This window comes from Halichoeres trimaculatus, unplaced genomic scaffold (assembly GCF_033239565.1).
Source record: "Halichoeres trimaculatus isolate MK-OKI-2021-1 unplaced genomic scaffold, fHalTri1.1 fHalTri1_scaffold_9, whole genome shotgun sequence".
NCBI classification, from domain to species: Eukaryota; Metazoa; Chordata; class Actinopteri; order Labriformes; family Labridae; genus Halichoeres; species Halichoeres trimaculatus.
The window spans coordinates 37,270,011-37,295,387 of record NW_027437188.1 but is presented as its reverse complement, the minus strand read 5'-3'; the positions used below and the strand labels follow the sequence as shown (position 1 = coordinate 37,295,387).

The window sequence follows — 25,377 nt, the reverse complement described above, 5'->3', positions numbered from 1 at the left end:
AGGTCGTAACCTGGCCTGGTTTTTGTTTCTACTCTTCCTCACCATCATCATCATCGTCATCCACCTCCACAGACCGGCCGTGGCGCGCGCACCCCGCCGCTCTGAAACCTCGGACCCTCCGGGAGCTGAAGGCGCGCGGCCGCTGCTCGTCTGGACCTGTGTGGCTGGGATGATGCTCGCGCTCACCTTCACCTGCCGCGCGCTGCTCGTTTTCCTGCTGTCAGAGTCCGTCCAGGCGGAGAGGACCCCGGTAAGACCCGAACCAGAACTTTACCTCAAACCAGTGAGTCTGACAGATCTTAAAGTTAAAGTTGGCTTTTTCCCGCCTCTGAGTTTAGCTCAGTTACATGTTGTAGTTTGGAAACTTCAGTGACGTCATGCTAACGGTTAGAAACAAGTGTAGGATAGCTTAAAGTTAGCTAACAGGTGGCTATTGTGTGGTTTCTTCCTGCAGGGTCTGAGGTTATCTTGCACCTAGCTTATCATCCAGTTGCGCATGCGCATGTTGTGTCATTTAAAGTGGTTTTAAACTCTGCAAGGTAGGGCAACTTTATTTATATGACACATTTCATGTTTTCAGTGTAGTTCACATCAGATGATTTAACTCTTTAAGCATCAAAATATTCAGTTAAAGATGACAATTATAATAAAATAAAATAAAATGGAAAATAAATAAAGTACAGAAAAAAATATTGTGCTGAAAAAAATATTAGAGCAGCAAGGAATGTTTAACTTTCCAATTATCAACAGATTTAAATGATGTAAATTTAAGATTTAGATTTAAAGTGCTTCAGTCATCAGCACATTAAACTAGAAGTATTTCAGCGCCCTGGATATGAAAACAATCACACAGTACAACATGCTTTTTTTGTTATTTTTATTTTTTATCAAAGTCTTTTTTATTTTATTTTGTTTGTTATTACAGAGAGAACAACATAAACAACAACAAAAAATAGGACAGTAGGGGACTAAAAAAAAAAAACGTGCCCCTGTCCTAATCCTCCCTCCCACAATACAGAGTCATCAACATTTGGCCAGACAATCAAAAATAAATAAAGAAATAAAGAAATAAAATATAATAATAATAATAATAATAATAACAATAATAATAATAAAATGAAATAAAAGTTTATAAATAAAGAAATAAATATATTTTCCATGTATATGTTTACACACAAATATACCTAACACACTCTTAAACACACATGTACATAAATGCGTTTACACTCAACCAAAAAGATAAATAAATAATTAAATAATAATAAATAGAATAAAAACATAACAAGGGGTTACAAAGTCATTGGTAGCTGCCATGTTTTCAACTTATGGTGTGTGGGGTCTTTCAACATGTTTTTTAACCTGTACCTAAAATATCTTTGTCGTTTTCAAATACCTCTATTAATACTGCACCAAAACTAACGTTATCTTGAAGCTTCACACCTTTAGAGTAAAATAAAAACAGTTAAAGTATAAGATAACATGCTCCATATAGACTCTGTGAACCAAACACCTTAAAGTCAGAGTCAGCTCCTTCACCCTGAGATCCGTGTGCAGCTGCACAAACCTGCAGGAGGAACAGGACAAAGAGTTTTATGTCCGCGCCACGCTGCGCCGGGAGTGTTACCCAGCCCGATAACAAAAACAGCCCCTCACCTTGTTCAGGGTTCAGCGTCAGGTTCTGGTTTTACCCTGAAGAACTGGCCCTCTATTCAGAAAACCAGGGTCAGGATCAGCTCCACCACAGCCGAGGCAGAGAGCGGCGTCTGATCACAGCTGGTCGTTCAAACAGGAAGTCAGACTGAGCACGAGCAGACTGACTGCTCGCCATAACCCCGTCACACCACGCCATTCTGACAATACGTGTGTGATGAAGGAAATAATGTTCATGTTTAACCAAGAAGATCTGTGTGTGTGTGTGTGTGTGTGTGTGTGTGTGTGTGTGTGTGTGTGTGTGTGTGTGTGTGTGTGTGTGTGAGTGAGTGAGCTCCCAGGAGGACAGCAGGGTAACACCAGCCAGCGACCAAACCATAAACACACACACGCGGCTGCCAGGCAAATATTTAAGCTGCTTCTCAGGGGAAACAGACAGGTGTGTGTGTGTGTGTGTGTGTGTGTGTGTGTGTGTGTGTGTGTGTGTGTGAGATGTCTTATAAAAAGCTTCACAGTAAAGCTTTAATATATTTTAAAGGCAGCTCTATACTGACTCAGTCCCACTGTTAGCACATATTAGCAGGAGCCAGGGCTGGTACTGAAGGTCTGTAGTACTGAGTAGTGATTTGTGTAAAATCTACCCAAACTACGGTGGCCCTGAGAGCTCAGAGCGCTGAAACTTAAGAAAACACATGCAACAAGACAAAACACAAGCAAACTGAGAAAACAAGACCTTTAGAAAACGCGCTGCAAATACACTGCAACACAACGGAAGTGTTTCCAGAGGACACTTCAAAATGATGCACATGTCTAGACTAGGGGTGCAGCGGTTTTAAACGTCACGGTTATAAAACCGCAGACGTTCAGCAACGACGGTTATTTCCGCTCACAACAGTCCGTCAGTTTAAACTCCCGTGCGCTGCAAAATGCAACCGAAATGTCCATTTGTCTCTCTCTCTCTCTCGCTTTGTTTCCACACGGCCTATTTAGCGGGCGTACCACAGCAGCACACAGACGAGAGACAAGAAGACTGGGAGATACAGAGAAATAGTGAAACAGTGTTTGTAAAACAAATCCAGAGAGACGGGGACCAGACATCGGAGCTGCAGCCCATGAATCCCAGGAGAAAGCAGCTCAGCTAACCACGGTGGCTACGTTAGCAAAGAGCTAACGGCAGACGTCGCCGAGCAGGCAGATACACCTGAAACTCTTCTTTAATCTTTATGTTTTTCAAGTCTCCAATTAAGAAATGTAGAAAAAAGACCACAATCTAGTGGGCCCACTATATTATAGTTTGTCTAGCAGCCTTTGAGTCTGTTCTGTTCAAAATAAATACAGTGAGTGCTGCCATGGATGTTTAAATCAACAAGGTAGCTTATATTTCCTTTTAGAGATATAAACTTTTTTCACTTGTTTGTTTGCTGTATTTGTTTCAAAAGGCAGCAACTGTTAAACTATGTGGGAAAAAAACAGTTAAACACATTTTCAAAGAATGCCAATGTGATTTTTATGTCTATAATAATAACCGTAAAACCGTAAAACTGTGTTTTTTTCTCAGACTTTAACCGTATACCAAAATCTGAAACCGTTGCACCCCTAGTCCAGACGCGCTTGTTGTTGACACAGATTTTCAGTCACAGCTTCACTACGCTGACTCCTGTTCAGGGTGGCGGGTGGGTGGAGCCTATCCCATCTGTCATTGGGCGAGAGGCGGGATACACCCTGGACTGGTCGCCAGCCAATCACAGGGCTGACACAGAGACAGACAACCTTTTAAACACACACTCACACCTACGGACAATTTAGAGTGACCAGTTAACCTGATGAGCATGTTTTTGGACTGTGAGAGGAAGTAGGAGTACCCAGGGGAAAACCCACCGGCTGGGAATCGAACCAGGGACCTTCTTGCTGTGAGGCTGCAGCGCTAACCGTTGCAGCTCCGACTCTAATACAATGTTAAATAAATCATAAACACATACTTTTCAACTTATTTTCCAACACAACTGATGAAAAGGGAACCATAACAAAGCTGTGACTGAAAATCCATGTCAACAACCAGCGTGTTGGGACATGTGCGTCACTTTAAAGTGTCCTCTGGAAACACTTCCATGGTGTGTTGCAGTGTATTTGCAGCGCGTTCTCTAAATGCTGCTCTTGAGTTGTCAGTTTGTGTTTTCTTAAGCTGCAGCGCTGTGAGCTCTCAGGGCCACCGTACTAAACCCATCCTTGTGACTGTGAGGGAGTGGAAGAGTAGGAGATTGATTTTCCATGCTGGACATGAACACAGCATTACAAGGTTATATACTGAGGAATAAATATGTATGTAATACCTTATTTTTTTAAACAGCAGTAGCAGTTTTATTTATAAAACACATATTTTCACATGGAAGATCAATGTGCTTTACTTTAAGGTAGGGGTCTAGTTAATTCTGGTAAATATTTATCTAAATGAGATGTTTTATAAATGTGTAAAATTGTACATGTGATGCCTTAGCTTTTATTTAAAAAAATTGCAATTAGTTAAAAAATAAATAAATTCAACAAATAAAAAAAAAATATTTAATAAATTTGCAAAAATTTTGAAATTTTAAAAGTTAAGAAATTAAAAAGAGCAAAATTTAAGAAAAGGAAAAATTTGACAAATATTTGAAAAAAAAGGAATGCAAAAAAATTCCAACAATTTTGAATTACAAAAAAATTTAAAAATGTTTTAAAAAATTGATACATTTTCAAAAACTTCTAAATTTTTAAATAAAGCTTGGATTTGATAACATCTGTTGATAATATTACTCAACTTATCTACGTCAAACTTCATCTTCATTTCTAGATCACAACACTTTCAATCTGCACCACACTACGAGGCAACATCCTGTGTTTGTTTACATCCGGGTCGTCAAGCGTTATAGAATCATGGCTGCAGGCATAGCAAGAAAGCCGCTCCTCTCCGGACCAAACGGTTTGACAAAGCTCCGATGAGTTTTCCTGGAAGGTGTGAGGCCTGAGGAGACAGCGGTGACTTGTTCTCGCTGTATTTTACGGCGCTCACTTCCTGCCTCCTTTCTCTGCTTCACACACACGTTCACACACTCGCAGCGTGGCTAAACTTTTACAGGCTCTAGAAACAGGGGGTGATTGTTTCAGCACAGAGGACACTGTGCTTTCTGACAGACAAGAAATCCAGTCCGCCAACACCCTGACCCCCTTTCTCTCCAGATCCAGATCCAGATCCAGTCCTCCTTTCAGGGGGAATAATCCTGGAAGCTGGTTTTAAACTCCTGTAGTGACACTGACGATGTGTTCAGAGGCAGCTCATGTGGGGGGGCTGGGTGTGATGGAGGTGATGTGTTGATCTGTATTCAGACAGACGCCTCATTCAGCTCTAACACTGGGAACAGAGTCACACACCGAAGCTAATTTACCAGAGTGTGTGAGTGTGTGAGTGTGTGAGTGTGTGTGTGTGTAGAGACAAAGAGGGGCTAATGAAACGACAGAGGCTGAGGTCTGTGACGGATCTGGTGTGTGAGCTGTGGACCTGTTTCCTCCTGAGCTGTCGATCAAATAGACGACACGTTTTCCTCCAAGCTCCTCTTCTTAAATCTTAGATTAGTCTCTAGGATTAAAAAAGAGATTATTAGCATTAAAATCTGATTTTTTCTAAATGCTGTCAGTCAGGATTGACTAACGTTAGAGACACGTCAGCTGTCTGTTCAGCTTCAGGACGTTAAACCACGAGGGAGGGCTGAAAAGAAACGACCCCTCTTGAATCCAGCGGCCTACTTTTTCACTGCCCCCTGATGCAGCAGCCACGTCGATGTGAATGTCCTTAAGTGTTTTATCTTTTTCTGCAGATATTTGACACACCATGGTGCCAAATTTGATCCATATTCTCAAAATGTCTTTGGTTTTATTCTTCAAAGTCCTTAAACACGACATCAGCGTCAGTTAATCTGAAGATAAACCCAGGGGCGTAGCTACAATTAGGCAAACACAGGCAGTTGCCTGGGGCCCCCAAAAAATCTCTAAAAAACTGATTTATGAAGTTCTCTCCAACTGAAAGCATTTCTTTTTTCTAAATCTTACTTCACATGCTTCAAAATCCATCAAAGTCTTAATCTGTAATGATGGTTTTGGCTCCTCCCCCTCCCTTCTTATTCAATGGGCTATTCCATGTTACAACACATCTGAACATTTTAATAAACTTTGAAACATATATATATTTTTTAAATTTTGCAAATAATTTTTCTTTAGTTGTTTTTAGTTTTGCAATTATTTGAGTCTTCAAATTTTATAGTTTTTTAATTTCAAATTTTTAAGATTTTTTTTTTACTTTTTGAAATGTCACATTTTTATGAAATTTTTGCATAAAAAAAAAAAAATATATATATATATATATATATATATATATATATATATATATATATATATATATATATATATATATATATATATTTTTTTTTATTTTTATTTTTTTCCTTTTTTTAATTTCATTTTTTAGAAATGTTTCCATAAAAAAAACCAAACATTTTTAACTGAGGTCGCACAGTTTGGTGTCACCTTTAAAACTACAAATAACTACATTACCTGGTCACTTTGCATCCTGGGAAAAGAAGTTTTTAAACAGAGAACAGATCTGTTCTCTGAAACTAAATGCACGCCTTGGCAAGAGTCACATCTTCACGTCTTCCTGTAAAAACACTACCAGTTCTGGCCACAGGTGTCACTGTAACCAACACCAACAGGAGGTCAATGAAAACACAGGAAGTGATTCAATGATCCACTAAAGCAAACAAAACATTCAACAACAACTCTGACAGTATTTATGTTTTATTAACGGCAGAAACAAAAAAAATGGAGATCAGAGCTGAAGAAAATCAAACATCGTCTTTTTTTTTGAGCATGTCTCCTCATGTTTCCCCTCCTCATTCAATCTCTGATGTTTTTCCTCCATCTTTGTTTCATTTATACATGTATGAGCCTAGCATTAATCTGATTAAGTGACAGTGATCTTACACAGACTTTGATCAGGGAGCCTTGTTGGTCTGTTATTGTCAGAGGACAGAGGAGGAGAGGAGACACGCTCTTTCTCCTTCAGTCTCTGCAGACAGAATCAGGGCGCTGAAACCCACCACACCTCCTCTGACTCCTCCTCCTCTTAAAGGACTTGTCTTGCTCCTTTTGTAGCATCAGAGTCTTTTCCTGTGTCCCATCAGTCCCTGTGTCCCGTGACGTTTCTCAGTTTTTATTCCTGCGGTGGTTTCCATTAAATTTAGTGCTGCAGCTGCTGGAGACGTTAATCCTCTGAACTTTATTTTCCTCCTGTTTGAATCCCACGTTAGGAGCATTTCACTGACTCATAAAGGAGCTGAATGGGATCATAAGGAGGAAACAGCTCCAGTATAAAAAGCTGTTTGCTCCGTGTGAGGAGTCCTGAACGGCTCTGAGGAGGCGCATGTTTTTATTGGCTGCTCAGCAATTTCAACAGTTATTTCACAATATTTGGACTCATTCGTGTGAAAACGTCGTTCAGGTTGAAAAATAGTTTCTGTCAGGCTCAGAGCCAGCTACCTCCTCCTCCTCCTCCTCCTCCTCCTCCTCTCTGCAGAAACAGACGTAAACAGCTTCTCTTTGCTGGAAAGATGCTGCCGTCCGTTCATTCATTCATCCAGAGCAACGGTCTTCAACCTGTGGCTCTTTGACTCCTCTGCAGTGGCTCCTCGTAGTTTTAAAAAATATTCATGAAATAAAGAATAGTTATTTTTCTTCCAGAGGGTATTGATGATTAAAGACACTGACACTAAATAAAATCCTGTGTTAACATTTAGTTGAACTAAATCTTCATCCCATCTGTCAATAAAGCCTGCCACCGCTCTACTTCACCTCCTACAACATCAACAGCCCACCAACTTTCCATGCACCTGTGGCTAACCTCAAGTTTTACAGCCCTGGGAAGATAACTACATCTACAAAAAGACTAATCTGGAAGAAAATACTGATTTTAATTCTGTGTGGATGGATTCATTTCACTGACAACGTGCTGGATTAATATACATGAATGATATGAGGGAAGGCATTAGCAAACAACAAAAAATGATATATAAATAATATTTCAATTTTATTTTTTATTTTTTCAGGATTTAAAAAAATGTTGCAAAATTTTGGAACTCCAAAAAAAAAAAAATGCAGATTTTAAAAATGTAAATAAATTTTGGAACATGCAATAAGAAAAATTAAAAATTGCAAATGTATTTATTTTCAGTTGTTTTATTTTTTGCAAATATTTGAGTCTTCAAGTGTTTTTTTCAACTTTTGATATTCTAAATTTTTATGATTGTTTTTTTTTTATTTATATAATTTTTTTTTGCAATTTTTCCAGAATTTCAAATTTTTTGCAAAATTTTGGAACTTCAAATTAAAAAAAAATCAAATTTTAAAAATGTAAATAAATTTTGAAAAATGAAAAAAGGAAAAATTAAAATTTTGCAAATAATTTATTTTCAGATTTTAGTTTTTGCAAAAATTTGAGTCTTCATTTTTTTCAAGTTTTGATATTTCAAATTTTTATTATTTTTTTTAAATTTTATATATCTTTTTTTTATTTTTATGAAATTTTTGCAAATTTATTTAAAATGTTTTTTTTTTTACAACTTTTCCTTTTTTTTATTTAAATTTTTTATTTTTCCTTTTTTAAAAAAAAAAAACCATTTTTTAGATTTTAAAAGTTTTCTGAATTTTTTGCAAATTTATTTAAAATAAAAACTGAGACAACAACACAATTTGATAAATCTCCCCAAAAACTCCTTTCTTAGATAATTAGTCAGTAGATTTTATCTAAGTATACAATTTTAAACACATTTACGTCCTTATTGTGAAGATAAAGTAGATTTTGTGTCTCCTGAATGACTTTAATCCAGCTGAGCTGAGGAAAAATGGCTCCTTTAAAGGATGCAGGCTCTTGGTTTAGATAAACTGAAGCTGCCAGATGAATAAAAACTGTTTTTTCTCAACCCCCTTCTGTTCCTGTAGTGTTTGCCCATTTTTCAGATGTGTTGTGACTCCTGTCTCTTCTTCGTTGGTGCTTTCTTCCTCAGTTTGGCTCCTCAGGTGTGACTTTGGACACAGGAGCAGATCATTTATCCCTCACAGGCTGTATCTCTTCTTCCACCTGCAGCATCGAACACGTTTATCAGAGCTCAGTCACGCTCGGCCGTCAGGACTGTGACTGATCCACGTCTGAGAGGAGCGTGAGCCCGAACCGTCTGAGCCGTCTGTCGATGCTGAAGGAGCTAAACGTGTTAGTGTGAGCTCCATCCAGGTCTTCATGGACTCATTTCTGTGTCTGCAGCCCTTCCTCATCACCGAGAACATGTGGCCTCGAGGTTGTGTCCTGGACTGCCAGAGGGGGCGCCACAGAGCTGTGTGTGGGAACAACGGCAGGCTGTATAAATCTGTGTGTGCCTTCCAGAGAGCTCAGTGCATCAACACACAGCTGAGGCTGGCTCCACGCACACACTGCTCAGGTACACACACTGCTCAGGTACACACACCTGCACGGACGCATCATCACCAACGGATGTAGAGAAATGTTTTTGTTTCTTTGTCGAGTGAGAAAGGTGTTAGACAGGCTAACGCAGGTGAACCATGAGCGAAGCTGCAAACTGAGTTCATCCAGCTCAGAGAAAGTCCTGGTGTCCTTCACTTCCAGATCCGGCTCAGTCCAAATGCCAGCAGGCCCGGGCTCAGGCTCTGGAGACCAGCAGCTCCGTCAGCCCTGCAGCCTCCATCTTTGTCCCCGAGTGTCACCCCGACGGTCACTTCCTGCCCGTGCAGTGCCACAACCAGACCGGCTACTGCTGGTGCTCCACACCCGACGGCAAACCTGTCAGCGGGACCACGGTCCTCCATCTGGTTCCCAACTGCACGGGTCAGACTCAGACACTCACACCTGGGTTCAGTAGATCTTTACCCTCTTTAAACTTCTGTTACTGAGCTGATGATGATGATCTGTGGTGTGGTTTCTGTGTTTTAATATTTCCCTCTGATCAGATCACGTCACCGTGTTACCTCAGGCCACCGACGCATCGTTTTCAGCCCCGACCAGCGGTAAGAGCAGCTCCTCACGTCCTGCTCTGACCCTCACATGTTTCTGAGCGTGACATTCACTGAGGACTTACTCCTAACTTCCTCCTTCCTGGCACGGCGCCGTCACACCTGCAGGACCCTGAACATTCACACACGGCTCCACGCCAACACTTCAACACGGCTTTCTTTCAGTCTAATTTTCCCTCTTAGTCGTCTCACGTCTGTCACTTTTCTCCCTCCATGTCTTCGTTGTCACTTTCTGTCCTCCTGCTCCAGGTGACCGTGGTGATCCTCTGCCAACACCGAGCCCCAGGAAGTCCACAGGTGTGAACCAAACTTCCTGTTTTTATGTCCAAATCTCTCTGCTGGACCAAAACTAACTAAACCCCTTTTTAATTGTTTAAATTCAAGAAAAAATATAATTTTAACAGAGTTTTCTCCTCCTCTCTTAGGTTTGTGCCTCCTTAAAAAGTATTTTTCTGCTGTTTTCAGTTTGAGAAACATTTATGAAAGTTGGGTTCTCCCCCACAGAGCTCACAGCTCCTCCGTTCTGGGTGACCATCCTGATGAACTCTGACCCCAAAGCCAACCGCTCAGTGCGACGACCCACAGGTGAGAGTCAGAGACATGGATTTAAGGGAGAAACTGGCTTTTGTGTCTGAATCAAGCAACAAAACACTGCAGTACCTCAAGTGTCCACTTGAGGCTGTCTTAAAAAACAAAGAATCCCCGTCAGGTCACATGTAAAGGTGAAACTTGCTCACAAAAACAATTTTTGTCTTGGAGTTCATTTAGTTTTTAGACACTGTTTTGGGAGAGGATGCGTTTTCTACTTCTCCTTTTAGATCGTTTACTTTGAAAGGAGCCATTTTTCCTCAGCTCACCTGGATTAAAGTCATTCAGGGGCCACAAAATCAACTTTATCTTCACAATAAGACTCTAAAGTGTATAAAAGTCTATGCACAGCTAAAATACAATGAATAATAATATAAAGCAAGAGGTTTTTTGAATTTATGAAACTGTAAATGTAATGTCTTTGTTTTTTATTTTTATGAAATATGCAAACATTTTGTTTCCACAACTTTAAAAAAAAAATGAAATAAAAATTTGAAATAAAATGGTTAACATTTGAAAAGGATAAAAATGTCATATATTAGCAAAAAAATTGAATATTTTTCAAATTTCAAAAATTTGCAACATTTACTTTAAAAAAATATCTGAAATTCTAAAAAAAAAAAAATGGAAAATTAAGAAACTCTCCAAAAATGATAAAAAATTAAAAAAATTTGTTAAAGAAAAAATTAAACTCCAAAATTAAGTAAAAAAATTTTAAAAAAATCTTTATTTCAGTAATATTTTTAAGCTACAAGAAGACACTGCAAAGGAGTCAAAGAGCAGCATGAGGCTCTGAAGCTGCAGGTCAAAAAAATATATAAACAAGAAGTTCTTTTCATTTTGTAAAACTGTAAATGTAATGTTTTTTCTAACTTTTAAGAAATAAGCAAAATTTTGTTTCCACAACTAAAAAAATGACATAAAAAAATAAATGAAAATGGTTTACATTTAAAAAAGAATTGGAATTTCAAATATTAGCAAAAAAAAGCAAAAATTTGCAACATTTCCTTTAAAAAAATCTTTGAAATTCTAAAAAAAATTGGAAATTTAAAGAACTTTTCAAACAAAAATTTTAAAAATTTGCAAAATAAAAAAGGGGAATTACAAAACTAAATTAAAGAAAAATTGTTTATTTCAATAATACTTTTTAAAGCTACAGTGAGCCACTGCAAAGGAGTCTAAGAGCCACAGGAGGCTCTAAAGCTGCAGGTTAAAGACAATTATATAAACAAGAAGTTCTTCTCAATTTGTAAAATTGTAAATGTAATGATTTTTTTTACTTTTAAGAAATATGCAAAAATATTGTTTCCACAACTAAAAAAATGACATTAAAAAAATTGAACAAAAATTGGAATTTCAAATATTAGCAAAAAAAGCTTTTTTTTTTTCAAATTTCAAAAATGTGCAACATTTCCTTTAAAAAAAATATCTTTGAAATTCTTAAAAAAAATTGGAAATTTAAAAAACTTTTTAAACAAATTAAAAATTTGCAAAATAAAAAAGGGGAATTCCAAAACTAAATTAAAGAAAAATTGTTTATTTCAATAATACTTTTTAAAGCTTCAGCGATACACTGCTAAGGAGTCAAAGAGCCACATGAGGCTCCAGAGCCACAGGTTGAACACCCTTGGATAAACCCAGGATAAAAGTTTCCTGGTCACTGTTGGTGGTCTGTGTGTGTGTGTGTGTGTGTGTGTGTGTGTGTATGTGTGTATGTGTAGACAGTCCTCAGACATGTCAGCGTGAGCGGGCGGCGTTGCTCTCTCAGGTGCGTCTGGTCTGGCAGGAGGAGGAGCGTTTTATCCCAGAGTGCACTGCAGATGGTCGTTACAGCCCCGCCCAGTGTCACGCCGCCACGGGCTACTGCTGGTGTGTGAGGGCGGACAGCGGGAGGCCGCTGCCGGGAACATCAGCGAGGTAATCCGTCAGTTAGTCAGACCACTGCGTCCATCGCTGTTATCTTCCTCCTGTCACCTCTTCCTCCACCTCTCTCTTCCTCCTCCTCCTCATTGGATGAGACGACTTCATGAAGCCACAGTCTCATTAAGCCTGAACACACAGAGGCATTTGATCCTGATCATCCAATTTTACACCAATTAGCGTGGGGGTCCCCAGGTGAGTTTGTCTTTAAAGAGAGACGCAGAACAAATCAGAGGAGACCGCGCTCGGACGGTTTTATTCTCAGGAGCGTTTCTGGGCGGGTTGATGCTCGGCTGAACAAACTCCTGGGAGGAAACTGACGGATGTTTTCATGTGATGGATTTATCTGCTTCACTGGTGTGAGGAGGCCTCCCCCAGGGGGCGACTGTGGCTGTGTTTCATCCTCACTGCTGACAAGAAGAGCAAACACCAGCTCTGGTTGTTGTTAATCAGAAATTTATTTTGTAGGAATCGTATCCCAGACTGCACCGGGGCAGAGGAGACACCAACAGAGAGGAGGTTCAGGGAGAAACCTCTGCCAGGTAAATTCACTGAGAGCTTTAAACAGGAAGTTCCTCTGTCCTGTCGACGTATAATCCATACGAGCAGCCAATCATCACGTCTCTCCGTCTCCTCCTCTGTGTCTCTGCAGGTTGTCCTGGAGCCCGCAAGAAACAGTTTCTGCAGAGTCTGGTCAGAGCTCTGCAGCTGGAAGCAGAGCATGCTGGGAGTCTGAGGCGACACCTGTAAGTCTGTAAACCCAGGCAGATACAATAAAACACTCTCATGATCTTTTCCTGGTGAAATCTAAGACAGTTACTAAAAAATATAAAAGTTGGTGTGTTAACTCTTCAGGGATTATTGGAGTGACTGCAAACACAACCTCAGCTCAGTGACTTTTTGCGAGGTTGAGAGTGTGGAAATGCAAAACCAGGCTACCTGCAAAAACAGAACTCTGAGCAACTGTTTTTGTCCTTGTTTTGAGTAAAAATAGTCTTTTTAGATTTAATACACCAAGCAGACGTCTGTTTGTTTGACCACAGAGTGAACTGTAGTACTGCTTTTGACCAGCAGGTATGGCTAAGACTTTTATATGGTTATAATCTGCAGGAATTTATATGACAGATCATTAAAGGGTGAAATTAACCTCACATTCTCACATTTCAAAAAAGGTGTTTATAAGCATAAATACCACTTGTGGCCAATAGATGGTGCTGTTTTACAAAAATGAATGTGTAGACATGTTATATTCAGGACCATTATCTCCTTTTACAAACATCTGAGGAATGTGAAACTTAGTACCACCTGTTTCCAGAGGGTGGCGCTGTGGCAGTCATAAAAAAATACAACACAAAGATTTGTTAATAGGTGTACTGTAATCGTGCACATGATATTTCAAGAAGTTAAGCCTCTTTATGAATAAGTTACAGTATTTTCCTTGAAGTCACTGAGCAATTGGTATGTGTCACTGATAGAATGGTAGATGTCACTAAGTGATTGGCACGTGTCCCTAATGGATTGGCAGGTGTCCCTGAGCAATAAGCGGGTGTCACTGAGCAATTGGCAGGTGTCACTAATGCAATGGCAGGTTTCACTAAGCGATTGGCAGGTGTCACTGAGGGAGCGGCAGGTGTCACTGAGGGAGCGGCAGGTGTCACTGAGGGATTGGCAGGTGTCACTAATGGAATGGCAGGTTTCACTAAGCAATTGGCAGGTGTCACTAATACAATGGCAGGTGTCACTGAGCTATTTCCAGGTGACACTCATTGAATGGCGGGTGTCACTTATGGATAGGGAGGTGTCACTAATGGAACAGTAGTTGTCATTGAGCACTTGGCAGGTCTCACTCATGCAATGGCAGGTGTCACTAATGGGATGGCAGGTGCCACTTTGCCACAAGCAGGTGTCACTGAATGATTGGCAGGTGTCACTGAATGATTGGCAGGTGTCACTGAACAATTTGCGTGTGTCATTTATTCAATGGCAGGTGTCACCAATAGAATGGTGGATGTCTATGAGTGGTTGGTAGAGGTCACAAACAAAATAGCAGTTGCCACTTTACCACAGTCAGGGGTCACTGCGCGATTGGCAGGCGTCACCAATACAATGGTGGGAGTCATTGAGCAATTTCCTGGTGTCACTGATGGAACGGTAGATGTCAATGAGTGGTTGGCAGAGGTCACTTTGCCATTGGTTGGTGTCACTGAGGGATCGGCAGGTGCCACTTTGCAATCAATGGCCCACCACAAGCCACTCTTGGATCTTGCTGCCACTCAGATTTAGAGTCCCAGTGGCCGAGTGCAGACTGAGTCCTACAGCTCCTCCTCCTTTACAACAGACAGGACATGACTCAGACAAACTGAGATACATCCCAATAAATGTCCTAAACAAGGTAAAAGATTGATGCTACCATGCTAATTTATGGCCAAGTTATTATTCTTTTCATTTTTTTCAATAGGTGTTAAAAGATGATTGATTGACAGCTCTGTTGACCAATGAGGCTTCAGCAGTGTGTTTTATTGAATTATTAGAGCAGAGGAGGAACTTTCTCTGACTGTGTCGGCTTCAGGAATCTGATCTGTAGTGGACTGGACCTGGACCCACCTGAGGGATCTGCTAAATGTGTGTTTTGGTCAGTGGACAGGAAGTGACATCACACAACACTCTTGCTGCTAAGGATTTATGTAAATGAGGTGTTTTGGCCTCAGATCTCTCACTGGGAGGAAGTGGACACACAGTTAATGGTTAAAATGGGAAAGAAGTTCACTGCACTGCTACAGTCAACACTCACCACACTGAGTGTGTTACCTGCCTCAGGTAAATACACACAGACCGTCCCTCGGGTTGCTGCGGCTCCGAGAAGCTGCTCTGAAACCAATTTCACAGTCCAGTGAACACAGACCTGATCCAGAACCAGATACTGACAGAGACTGTGGAAAACCGTCTGTTTCCTCTCTTTAGAGTCTGTGTGTGTGTGAGTGTGTGTGTGTGTGTGTGTGTGTGTGTGTGTGTGTGTGTGTGTGTGTGTGTGTGTGTGTGTGTGTGTGTGTGTGTGTGTGTGTGTCAGAGTCAGAGCTGCAAGAGAAGGTCCAGCATCAAGACCAGGTGAGGAGTCTGAGCAGAGACCTTTATAGAGCTGGACATGTTAGAGCAGCTCTGCAGCGTCCAGCTCCTGACATTAACACAGGATCTGTCTCACACACACACACACACACACACACACACACACACACACACACACACACACACACACACACACACAGACGGGGCATGCTGTGTCTCCCTCAGCACTCCCCCTCCTGGTGACTCCTCTCTGTAATGAGCTGCAGGTCTGTTTGTGTTTCTCTGACGTGCTCTGATAAGTCGCCTGCAGAAGTTTCAGTAATTTGATTTGTCAGCGCGCCGTCGTTTCCTCCTGAATCCTGATGTTTACCGAGCCGTGCAGAGAGAGGAGTGCTGGGTTATATTTGGTGAAGGTGTGGACGCTCAGAAACACTTTGTCAGGAGTCTCAGACGCTAACAGCTGGAGCTGTCCATGACGCGGAGGATCATCCCTGAAACTGCTGAGTCTGTGTCTCCTCTTTTTTTATCAGGGCGTCAAACTCGCCTCCCTCCAGCGCTCCTCCTGCATCTGTCAACACCCACCCCACTCCCTCCTCCTCCTCTGTTCCTCTTGCTGCTGTGGAGGCCGAGCAGTCCTCCAGACCAGAGGAGGCGCTGCGGTGGCACTTCAGTCAGCTGGATGTGGACTCCAGCGGGATGCTGAGTGAGCGCGAGGCCCGACCTCTCCGCCGCTTCCTGAGGCGGCGGTTGAAGCCGCGACGCTGCGCCAAGAAGTTTTCCCAGTACTGTGACAGAGACGGGGACGGGGGGCTGACGCTGGAGGAGCTGAGGGTCTGCCTGAGCCTCTGAGGGGGTCAGGACCAGGTGGGTGCTACAGTCCAAACTATCCCTCTTTAATAATTTATATCCATCGTCCAGCTCAACGGTCTTCAACCTGCGGCTCTGGAGCCTCATGTGGCTCTTTGACTCCTTTGCAGCGGCTCCTTGTAGCTTTAAAAAATATGATTAAACAATAGAATTTTCATTTATTTATTTTTCTATTTTTTTCTTAAAGAGAATGATTGATTGATTGATCAATGATTGATTGATGATTAAAGACATTAACACTAAATAAAATCCTGCATTAGCATTAAGTTGAACTAAATATTCATTACATCTGTCCATAAAGCTTTCAATTTTTTTTTACATTTTTTCAAATCTAAAAAAGAGAAATCCAAATTCTATGGAGAATTTGCAAATTTTTAAAATTTTTGCCAATTTCATTTTTTTTTATTTCAGCAATTTTTTGAAAAATATTTCAATTCCTTTTTAAGCAAAGATTTATCTTTTTTATATTATTTTCATTAGGAAAAATCTAGCAAATTTTTCATATTAATTTTTTTTTTATATATTTCTGTTTTTTTTTACTGAATTTTAAAATTATTGGAAATTTGCAAATTTTTTGAAATTTTGTTTTTTTGTAGAATTTTTAAACTTTTGAAATTTTGTTTGTTAAAGATTATTTAAATTTTTTAAATTTTCTTTTTCAAAGAATTTTTAAATTTTTTAAATTTTGTTTTTTAAAGAATTTTTACATTTTTTGAAAAAAATTTTTTAAAGATTTTTTAAATTTTTTAAATTTTGTTTTTCAAAGAATTTTTAAATTTTTGAAAATTTGTTTTTTTTTTGAAGAATTTTTAAATTTTTGAAATTTCAAATTTTCTGGAAACTTTTGTGAAAATTTTGCATAGAATACATGAAAGTGATTTGTTCCATTAAACAAAAATTGCATATTTTTAAAAAATAAAAACTAAGACATCACATGTACATATTTATAAACACACAAAAATTCTTGTGTCTATAATTATTCACCAGATTTTTTTCTATGTTTAGAAATTTGGAGACTTTCTTTTTGTCTTTTGTCAGGTTTTTTTACCTGGAACAATGTTCATGAACCCCATAAAGAACAGAATGAAGAAATCAAAAATCTTAAAAAGTTTGAAAAGACTTTTTTTCACTCTTGATTTTATGATTTTATCAGATCTGCTGTACAGCTGGGAGTAAATTCCTCTGACCTCTTTCAGTCACTGAAATAACTTTAGATTTTTATATGTGTAACATTCAGGAGTGTTTCTCCAAACCCAGCTTCATCTGTGTGGTACCGTGATAAACACTGAGGTGACAGAGTGTGGGACAGACAGGTGACATCACTGTGAACATGTATGTTTGTGTATAACACGCGTGCACAGGTAGTTCTGCAGCTCCTGCTCGCTGAGATAAACGCTCCTCTTTCTCCTCCTGCTCGTTGGTCCCGTTGGTCTCAGGAGGGTCGAGTGTTTCAGGCTGGCTGCCAGACAAATTACACACACACTCAGAAACACACACACACGTGTCTGAGTGTGTGTGTTTCTTTAAGGAATCCAAACAGATGTGGGCAGCAGGTGAATGGGCTGCTTGTCGTCGAGCGATCAGTCTCCGCTCAGCCGTGACAGAGACTCAGTAATCAGGCGGCTGCAGACGCCGTGACAGCTACAGGACAGCGTGTGTGAGTGTGTGTGAGCGTGTGTGTGTTACAGTAACACAGCAGCTCTGCTCCAGCGTCCTCGACGTGTGCGTTTATGTCACTAACAGAAACCTCCTCACAGAGCCTCTCTGTGTTTCTCTGACCGTCACAGAAACACTTCCCTCTGTGCGCTGAGGCGCTGAGGCGCTGAGGCGCTGAGCGCACACCGGAAGATTTCACTGTTTGTCAACAGCTCAGACTGTTTGAGCAGCGACACACTGAGGGTCACCTCCACAAACTGCAGGTTTTAGCTCAGAAGCATCAGTTTGATGGATGGTAAACCACTCCCAGCTTCCTGAGGAATCACTGAGTCGATTTCAGCGAGTAGAGAAATCTTTGCCTGATCTCCAGAGAGAGGTTAAAGCACGAGTTACTCAGAGTTTACAGCTGCGTTACCTGTGGTTCTGATCCGATCCTGAAACATTAAGACATAAACCTGAGTCAATAAACCAGAGACTCTCCCAGACCAAAGACCAGCACACCTCAGTCTGAGACCTGGGTCATAATAAAAGACCCAGAAAAACTACATCCAGACAGAGACCTGCTCCAGATCCATCAGAGCATTAATGAGCCAGGGTTTTAGGATTGATAATAGTTTAGTTATATTCTGTAGATTCACTAAGGAGATGAAATATTATAGGCATGTAGATATTTATGTAGGAGGTGTTTGTAGGCATATGCAGAAATGAGATATAGAACTCATGTATTTATGTATTTAAGCAGTATTTCTGCCAACACGCTGGCTTTATATACATGCTTGACATGTGGCAAGACATTAACAAACAACAGAAAATGATGAGTGGAGCAAAAATATTAGTATATGTCATGAAATTTTAATATTCTTTAGAAATTTTTACATTTTTGCAAATTTATTTTGTTTCATTTTTGGGGGGGGGTATTTTATACTTCAAAATTTAAAAAGAAAATGCGCAATTTTTGGAAATATAAAAATAATTTATTTAAAACTGAATACATCTGCAAAAGTTAAAAGTTTATGCAAATTCATTTGATTTAAGTTATTTTGAGGTTTTGCTAAATTTTCTTGAGTTTTCAACATCTTTCAAAATTTTTGACATTTTTGCACATTTTTTAAGTTTCTTTTTTTTATTTTTGCAAATTCATTAATATTCCAATCCTTTCTGAATTTCGGCAATTTTTAAAGGTTTCAACATTTTTTGAAATTTTTGGGCTGTAAATTTGTTTAAAAGCAAAAACTAAGACATGTACAATTGCATAAAATCCCTCCAAAAACTTATTCTTTAGATAATTACTCCCTAGATTATTATTGTAAAATTTATTTAATTTCAATTGTTTTGAGTTTTTGCATTTTTTTAATCTTCAACATTTTTAAAATTTTTCTAATTTCAAATTTTTGACATTTTTGCACATTTTTGATTTTTTTTTTTTTTTAATTTTTGCAAATTTATTCAATTTTTTTTATTTTGGCCATTTTTTTTTTTAAGTTTAAAATTTTGGAAATTTTTGCAAATTTGTCTAAAATCAAAAACTAAGACATGTACAGATGATAAATTACCTCTTAAAACTTCTTGTTTGGATTATTATTGCCTAGATTTTAACTTTGTAAAAAATTTTCTCCACTTTTAGTTTTCATAAAGTAGATTTTGTGGCTCCTGATTGACTTAAATCCTGGTGAGCTGAGGAAAAAATGGCTCCAAAGGTCTCCTGTTAGCACGGTCACTCCATGCTCCAAAACACCAATTTGCTCTGTAACAGTCGTAAACCTGTCAGAACTTTGAAGAAGTTGACTCAAATTGTTTCTGACATCCGACCACTGAACACCCATACGATTCTGGAGGAAAGGAGCTAAAGATTATTTCTGTTGTGAAAATTCACACGTATCTTTATGACACTGTGGGCTGAAAAGGGTCTGTTTGGTTTAGTGTTCATGCTCAGGAAGAAATGATCCGTACACTTAAACACTGACACTTTATTTCCCAAGACAGAGATTCAAAAAGCAAGAATTATGAGTAAAGCTAAACTTCAATAAGCTGTGAGGAGATAAAATCATGATAAAGGACAAACTGCAGCATGGAGCCATGAGGGAGACACAGGTCGAGCTTTATGTTTCAGTTTGATGCAGCTTCTCTGAAACATGTCTGACAGAGGATCAGTCTTCATCCATCACCAATCATCATCAAATTCTTCAAACTGCTCCTTTAATTTTCATTTCTCAGACTCGCTGAAAATCTCCTCCCTGCTAAAAGCTGACGCTGTTTATGACACTTTATGAATCCAAATGTTTTTCTTTGGATCCTGAAGTGCTGATTAAAAACGCACGTTCACACCTCGGCCTGTCAGGGGAGTGTTTACACAGCTCTGCAGTTTATTCAGGACGGAGCGAGAGAAGAGGAGATAAGACTGAAATATAAACATGAGGAGTGTGTGAGAGGAGCAGAGAGTGTGTGAGGGAGGACAGGAGCTGCTGCAGATTCACCTGTTGGAGGATGAGACTGACGCTCCTCAAACACGTGTCAGGAGGAGACAGCAGGAGGAGACAGCAGGAGGAGACAGCAGGGGGAGATAGCTGCTGAAAGAGGAGCTGCAGACGCTCCCAGAGGATCTGCTCTTTCACTTTGATTCCTGTTTATTTCTCTCTTTTCTCTTTTTCAGATCAGCAGGAATCAGCTGGTGACCGGGTTAGCTCCCTCTGCTTCGATCCGTCCTCAGCTTCAGTCCATCCAGCTGTAAAATCACTGTTATCTCCTTGTTTTTAACTCCACACTGATTAGATAAACTCCTTCAGTTCTTCACTTTAATAACGATTCTTTTCTTTTCTGCAAGTCTTTCTTTCTTAAAGCCTCTGTGAGAAGTTTTCATGCTCTGTTAATTCTGGTTATTTGTGTTTGTGGCATCAGGATGGAACGACTAGAAAAATACAGAAATGGATGAAAACGTTGCTAAGCATGCCAGACCAGCAGGTGGCGATAAAGTGTAATCAGTCAGTCACTTCATACCCTGACAATCAAGGGGGCTGAACATTTTTAACAGCATTAAATATATTTTTTCAGTTTCTGATGAAGGGAAACTTTAAATCAATGGGAGTAGAAATATAAAAAATGACTTCATATTTGAAGTTTTTGGAATAAAATACTTTTATTGACTTATCTGTTCGAAATCAGACATTATTGCTCATGAGCAGAGGTCTACAACCTTTACTTTCATAGGAGCCATTTTTCCTCAGCTCACCTGGATTAAAGTCATTCAGGAGCCACAAAATCTACTTTATCTTCACAATAAAGATAAAAAAGGTGGTTAGAATTCTACACATAAACTCAAGTAAAAAAAATTATCTAAACAAGAAAGGTTTTAGGAATTCATGAAATTATATGTCTAAGTTTTTTCATTTAAATAAATTTGCAAAAAAACAACAAAATTGCATTAAAAAAATTGAATGTTCAAAAAAAAAAGCTTTTAGGATAATTTTTTTTACTAAAACTTAAAAACAAATGTAATCAAATGAATTTGCAAAGTTAAAAAAAAATATTTGCAAACTTCAATTTTTTTTAAAGTTAAAATCTAGTGAAAAATTATCTAAACAAGGAGTTTTTTATTTGGAATTCATGAAATTGTATATGTCTTAGTTTTTGAATTTAAATAAATTTGCAAAAAATAAAAATAAAATAATAATAAAAATTTGCATTAATTAAAAAAATTGAACTTTCAAAAATTAAAAAAGCTTATAAGATAACAAATTTACAAAACTTAAAATAATTGGAACTTAATTTGCAAACTTCAAAAATTCACAAAAAAGGGTTTTTTTCCCATGTAAAAAAATTTCATTTTTTTTGACATTTTATTAAAAAATGAAAATAATAAATTTTCAATTATTTCTTTTTTTAAGGAATACTTGAATTTGAAAACAAATATTGATAATATCACTTAACTCATCATTTTCTGTTGTTTGCTAATTTCTTGCCACATATCAATCATGTATATTAATCCAGCACGTTGTCAGTTAAATGAATCCATCCACACAGAATTAAAATCAGTATTTTCTTCCAGATTAGTCTTTTTGTAGATGTAGTTATCTTCCCAGGGCTGTAAAACTTGAGGTTAGCCACAGGTGCCTAATTAGACTTTTTTTTTTTAAAATTTCATAAATTTGCACAAGTTAAAAGAAAAATGAAATTTCAAATATTTGTGAAAAATCCCCTTATTTTCAGATGGTTGAAGAATTGCAAAATATGATTTAAAAAAAGGAAAAATATAAAAAATAGATAGGTTACAAAAATGACAAATAATTTTTTACATTTCAAAATATTTATCAAAATTTCAAAAAATTTTTAAAATGTTAAAAATGTACAAAATTTGATGTGGACACCTGTGTTACCATTGGACAGGTGAATACTTTTTAAGCTTTGTTTTCAGTGACGTATCGTTAAGAGGACTGTAGAGTGAGATCAAGTAAACTCCTTACAGTGACTTTAATCTTCCTCTCCTTCACTTTGTAAATATCCCAGCTTTTTAAACTCTGCATCTTTTTCTTTGTTCTCTGAATCTTTATCTGTCTCTCCTGTTTGTTGTGTCATTGTTTCACTCTCAGACTATAATTAATTATAATCAGAGTGTTGTTATAAATGTTGGTGAAACATGTTGTTTAGAGCAGAGTCAGTCTGCAGCTCTTGAAACGCTGCGTTTTGACTCTGATGATGTTTGACTGTTTGTGAAATGACGGGAATAAAAAATGGTCCTGAGGCGCAAACGACGAGTCACTGATTACTGTCATCACCTCTAATGAGACCGTCTGGCTTCATCTCTGTGACCAGCAGATGGCGCTCTGGCTCTGAGGCAGAGCTCTGACAGGAGAGGAGGCTCCTGCAGACACACACACACACACACACACACACACACACACACACACTTTATGGCTCCCCAGACACACCCTGATAATCCCGGGCTCTGCAGAAGAGGCGGAAACAGAGCAGGATGATGGATCTGATAAAAACACAGGTTATGGATTTTCTCGCAGCACAAACGACTGCAGACACGAGCTGCAGAGACGGAGCTGCAGAGACTGAGCTGCAGAGACTGAGCTGCAGAGTCGGAGCTGCAGAGAAAGAGCTGCAGAGACTGAGCTGCAGAGAAAGAGCTGCAGAGACTGAGCTGCAGAGACGGAGCTGCAGAGACTGAGCTGCAGAGACGGAGCTGCAGAGACAGAGCTGCAGAGACAGAGCTGCAGAGAAAGAGCTGCAGAGACTGAGCTGCAGAGACAGGGCTGCAGAGACGGAGCTGCAGAGACGGAGCTGCAGAGACAGGGCTGCAGAGACTGAGCTGCAGAGATGAAGCTGCAGAGACAGAGCTGCTGATATGAAGCTGCAGAGACTGATGTGCAGAGACAGAGCTGCAGAGTCTGAGCTTCAGAGACAGAGCTGCAGAGACTGAGCTGCAGAGACAGAGCTGCAGAGACTGAGCTGCAGAGACAGAGCTGCAGAGACAGAGCTGCAGAGACTGAGCTGCAGACTGAGCTGCAGAGACGAAGCAGGCAGAGACAGAGCTGCTGAGATGAAGCTGCAGAGACTGAGCTGCAGAGACAGAGCTGCAGAGACAGAGCTGCAGTGACTGAGCTGCAGAGACTGAGCTGCAGAGACAGAGCTGCAGAGATGAAGCTGCAGAGACTGAGCTGCAGACTGAGCTGCAGAGACGAAGCAGGCAGAGACAGAGCTGCAGAGATGAAGCTGCAGAGACTGAGCTGCAGAGACAGAGCTGCAGAGACAGAGCTGCAGTGACTGAGCTGCAGAGACTGAGCTGCAGAGACAGAGCTGCAGAGATGAAGCTGCAGAGACTGAGCTGCAGAGACAGAGCTGCAGAGATGAAGCTGCAGAGACTGAGCTGCAGAGACAGAGCTGCAGAGATGAACCTGCAGAGACAGGGCTGCAGAGATGAAGCTGCAGAGACTGAGCTGCAGAGATGAAGCTGCAGAGACGAAGCTGCAGAGACAGAGCTGCAGAGACAGAGCTGCAGAGTTGAAGCTGCAGAGACTGAGCTGCAGAGACAGAGCTGCAGAGACTGAGCTGCAGAGACTGAGCTGCAGAGACTGAGCTGCAGAGATGAAGCTGCAGAGACAGAGCTGCAGAGATGAAGCTGCAGAGACTGAGCTGCAGAGACAGAGCTGCAGAGACTGAGCTGCAGAGACAGGGCTGCAGAAACGAAGATGCAGAGACAGAGCTGCAGAGATGAAGCTGCAGAGACGAAGCTGCAGAGACTGAGCTGCAGAGACAGAGCTGCAGAGATGCAGCTGCAGAGACGGAGCTGCAGAGACAGAGCTGCAGAGTCTGAGCTGCAGAGACAGAGCTGCAGAGACGAAGCTGCAGAGACTGAGCTGCAGAGACTGAGCTGCAGAGATGAAGCTGCAGAGACAGAGCTGCAAAGACAGAGCTGCAAAGACAGATCTCAGACACAGAGCTGCAGAGACAGAGCTGCAGAGACAGAGCTGCAGAGACAGAGCTGCAAAGACTGAGCTGCAGAGACTGAGCTGCAGAGACAGAGCTGCAGAGACTGAGCTGCAGAGACAGAGCTGCAGAGACAGAGCTGCAGAGACCAAGCTGCAGAGACAGAGCTGCAAAGACTGAGCTGCAGAGACAGGGCTGCAGAGACTGAGCTCAGAGACTGAGCTGCAGAGACTGAGCTGCAGAGACTGAGCTGCAGAGACAGAGCTGCAGAGACGGAGCCGTGGGCAGACTAAGGCAGCGTATGGATCCTGTGAATGATGTGATATCTGTATGAATTATTGATAAGCGGGAACGTTTAAAGCTAGAGGTTTGTTATGGTTACTGTGACACTGAGTGTGTGTGTGTGTGTGTGTGTGTGTGTGTGTGTGTGTGTGTGTGTGTGTGTGTGTGTGTGTGTGTGTGTGTGTGTGTGTGTGTGTCCCAGGGTGACGCTGAGAGTGAAGTGCTTCACTGAGCCCATGACTAACAACAAAGAAAAGCCCGCAGGTCACATGCAGGCATCAATCTGCCAAAGATTTCAGATCAGGAACACACACACACACACACACACACACACACACACACTCACACACACACAGTAGTTTCTCCAGGACATTTGCATGCTGGGATTAATCTATAATTCATCCAGTAAAATCCATACCTGCCATTTTCCCCGCGCTGTTTCTTCTGATCACGAGGACAAACCTGGAGATGGAAACAGTGAAAGCTTTATCATGAAAAGCTGCTGACCGAGGCACACACACACACACACACACACACACACACACAATGCAGAGTCAATCAAGTTGAGCGACCTTCACGTTTATCTGTAAGAAGAAGAAAGAAAACACGTTCAGCTCTGTGCGCATCAACCCTGACATGAAACACACACCAGGGGGCGACACAGAGTCCTTCAGACCTCCTGACCCCCATGTACAGAAGCTTTGGTACAGGTTGAGGGTTCAAATCCCACCTCTGACTCGTCAGTGACAGATTCCTCCACCCTGTGGTCAGGCTGGTCAAACATTAGTGAAAACTTTCACCCCGTTAACGAAGCAA

The 25,377-nt window shown here is 40.2% G+C and overlaps 1 protein-coding gene across 1 annotated transcript; it reads left to right on the top strand.

The window, feature by feature from the left end:
• LOC141798323 (SPARC-related modular calcium-binding protein 1-like) lies at positions 1-21,148 on the top strand. The gene is made up of 11 exons (XM_074680202.1): positions 1-250; positions 8,993-9,167; positions 9,353-9,571; positions 9,694-9,750; positions 10,006-10,053; positions 10,261-10,341; positions 12,066-12,261; positions 12,733-12,806; positions 12,917-13,010; positions 15,858-16,191; positions 20,501-21,148. Exons 1-10 carry the CDS (start codon positions 170-172, stop codon positions 16,174-16,176), a joined length of 1,344 nt encoding a protein of 447 aa, XP_074536303.1. The 5' UTR covers positions 1-169; the 3' UTR covers positions 16,177-16,191; positions 20,501-21,148.
• The last annotated feature ends 4,229 nt before the right edge of the window (positions 21,149-25,377 follow it).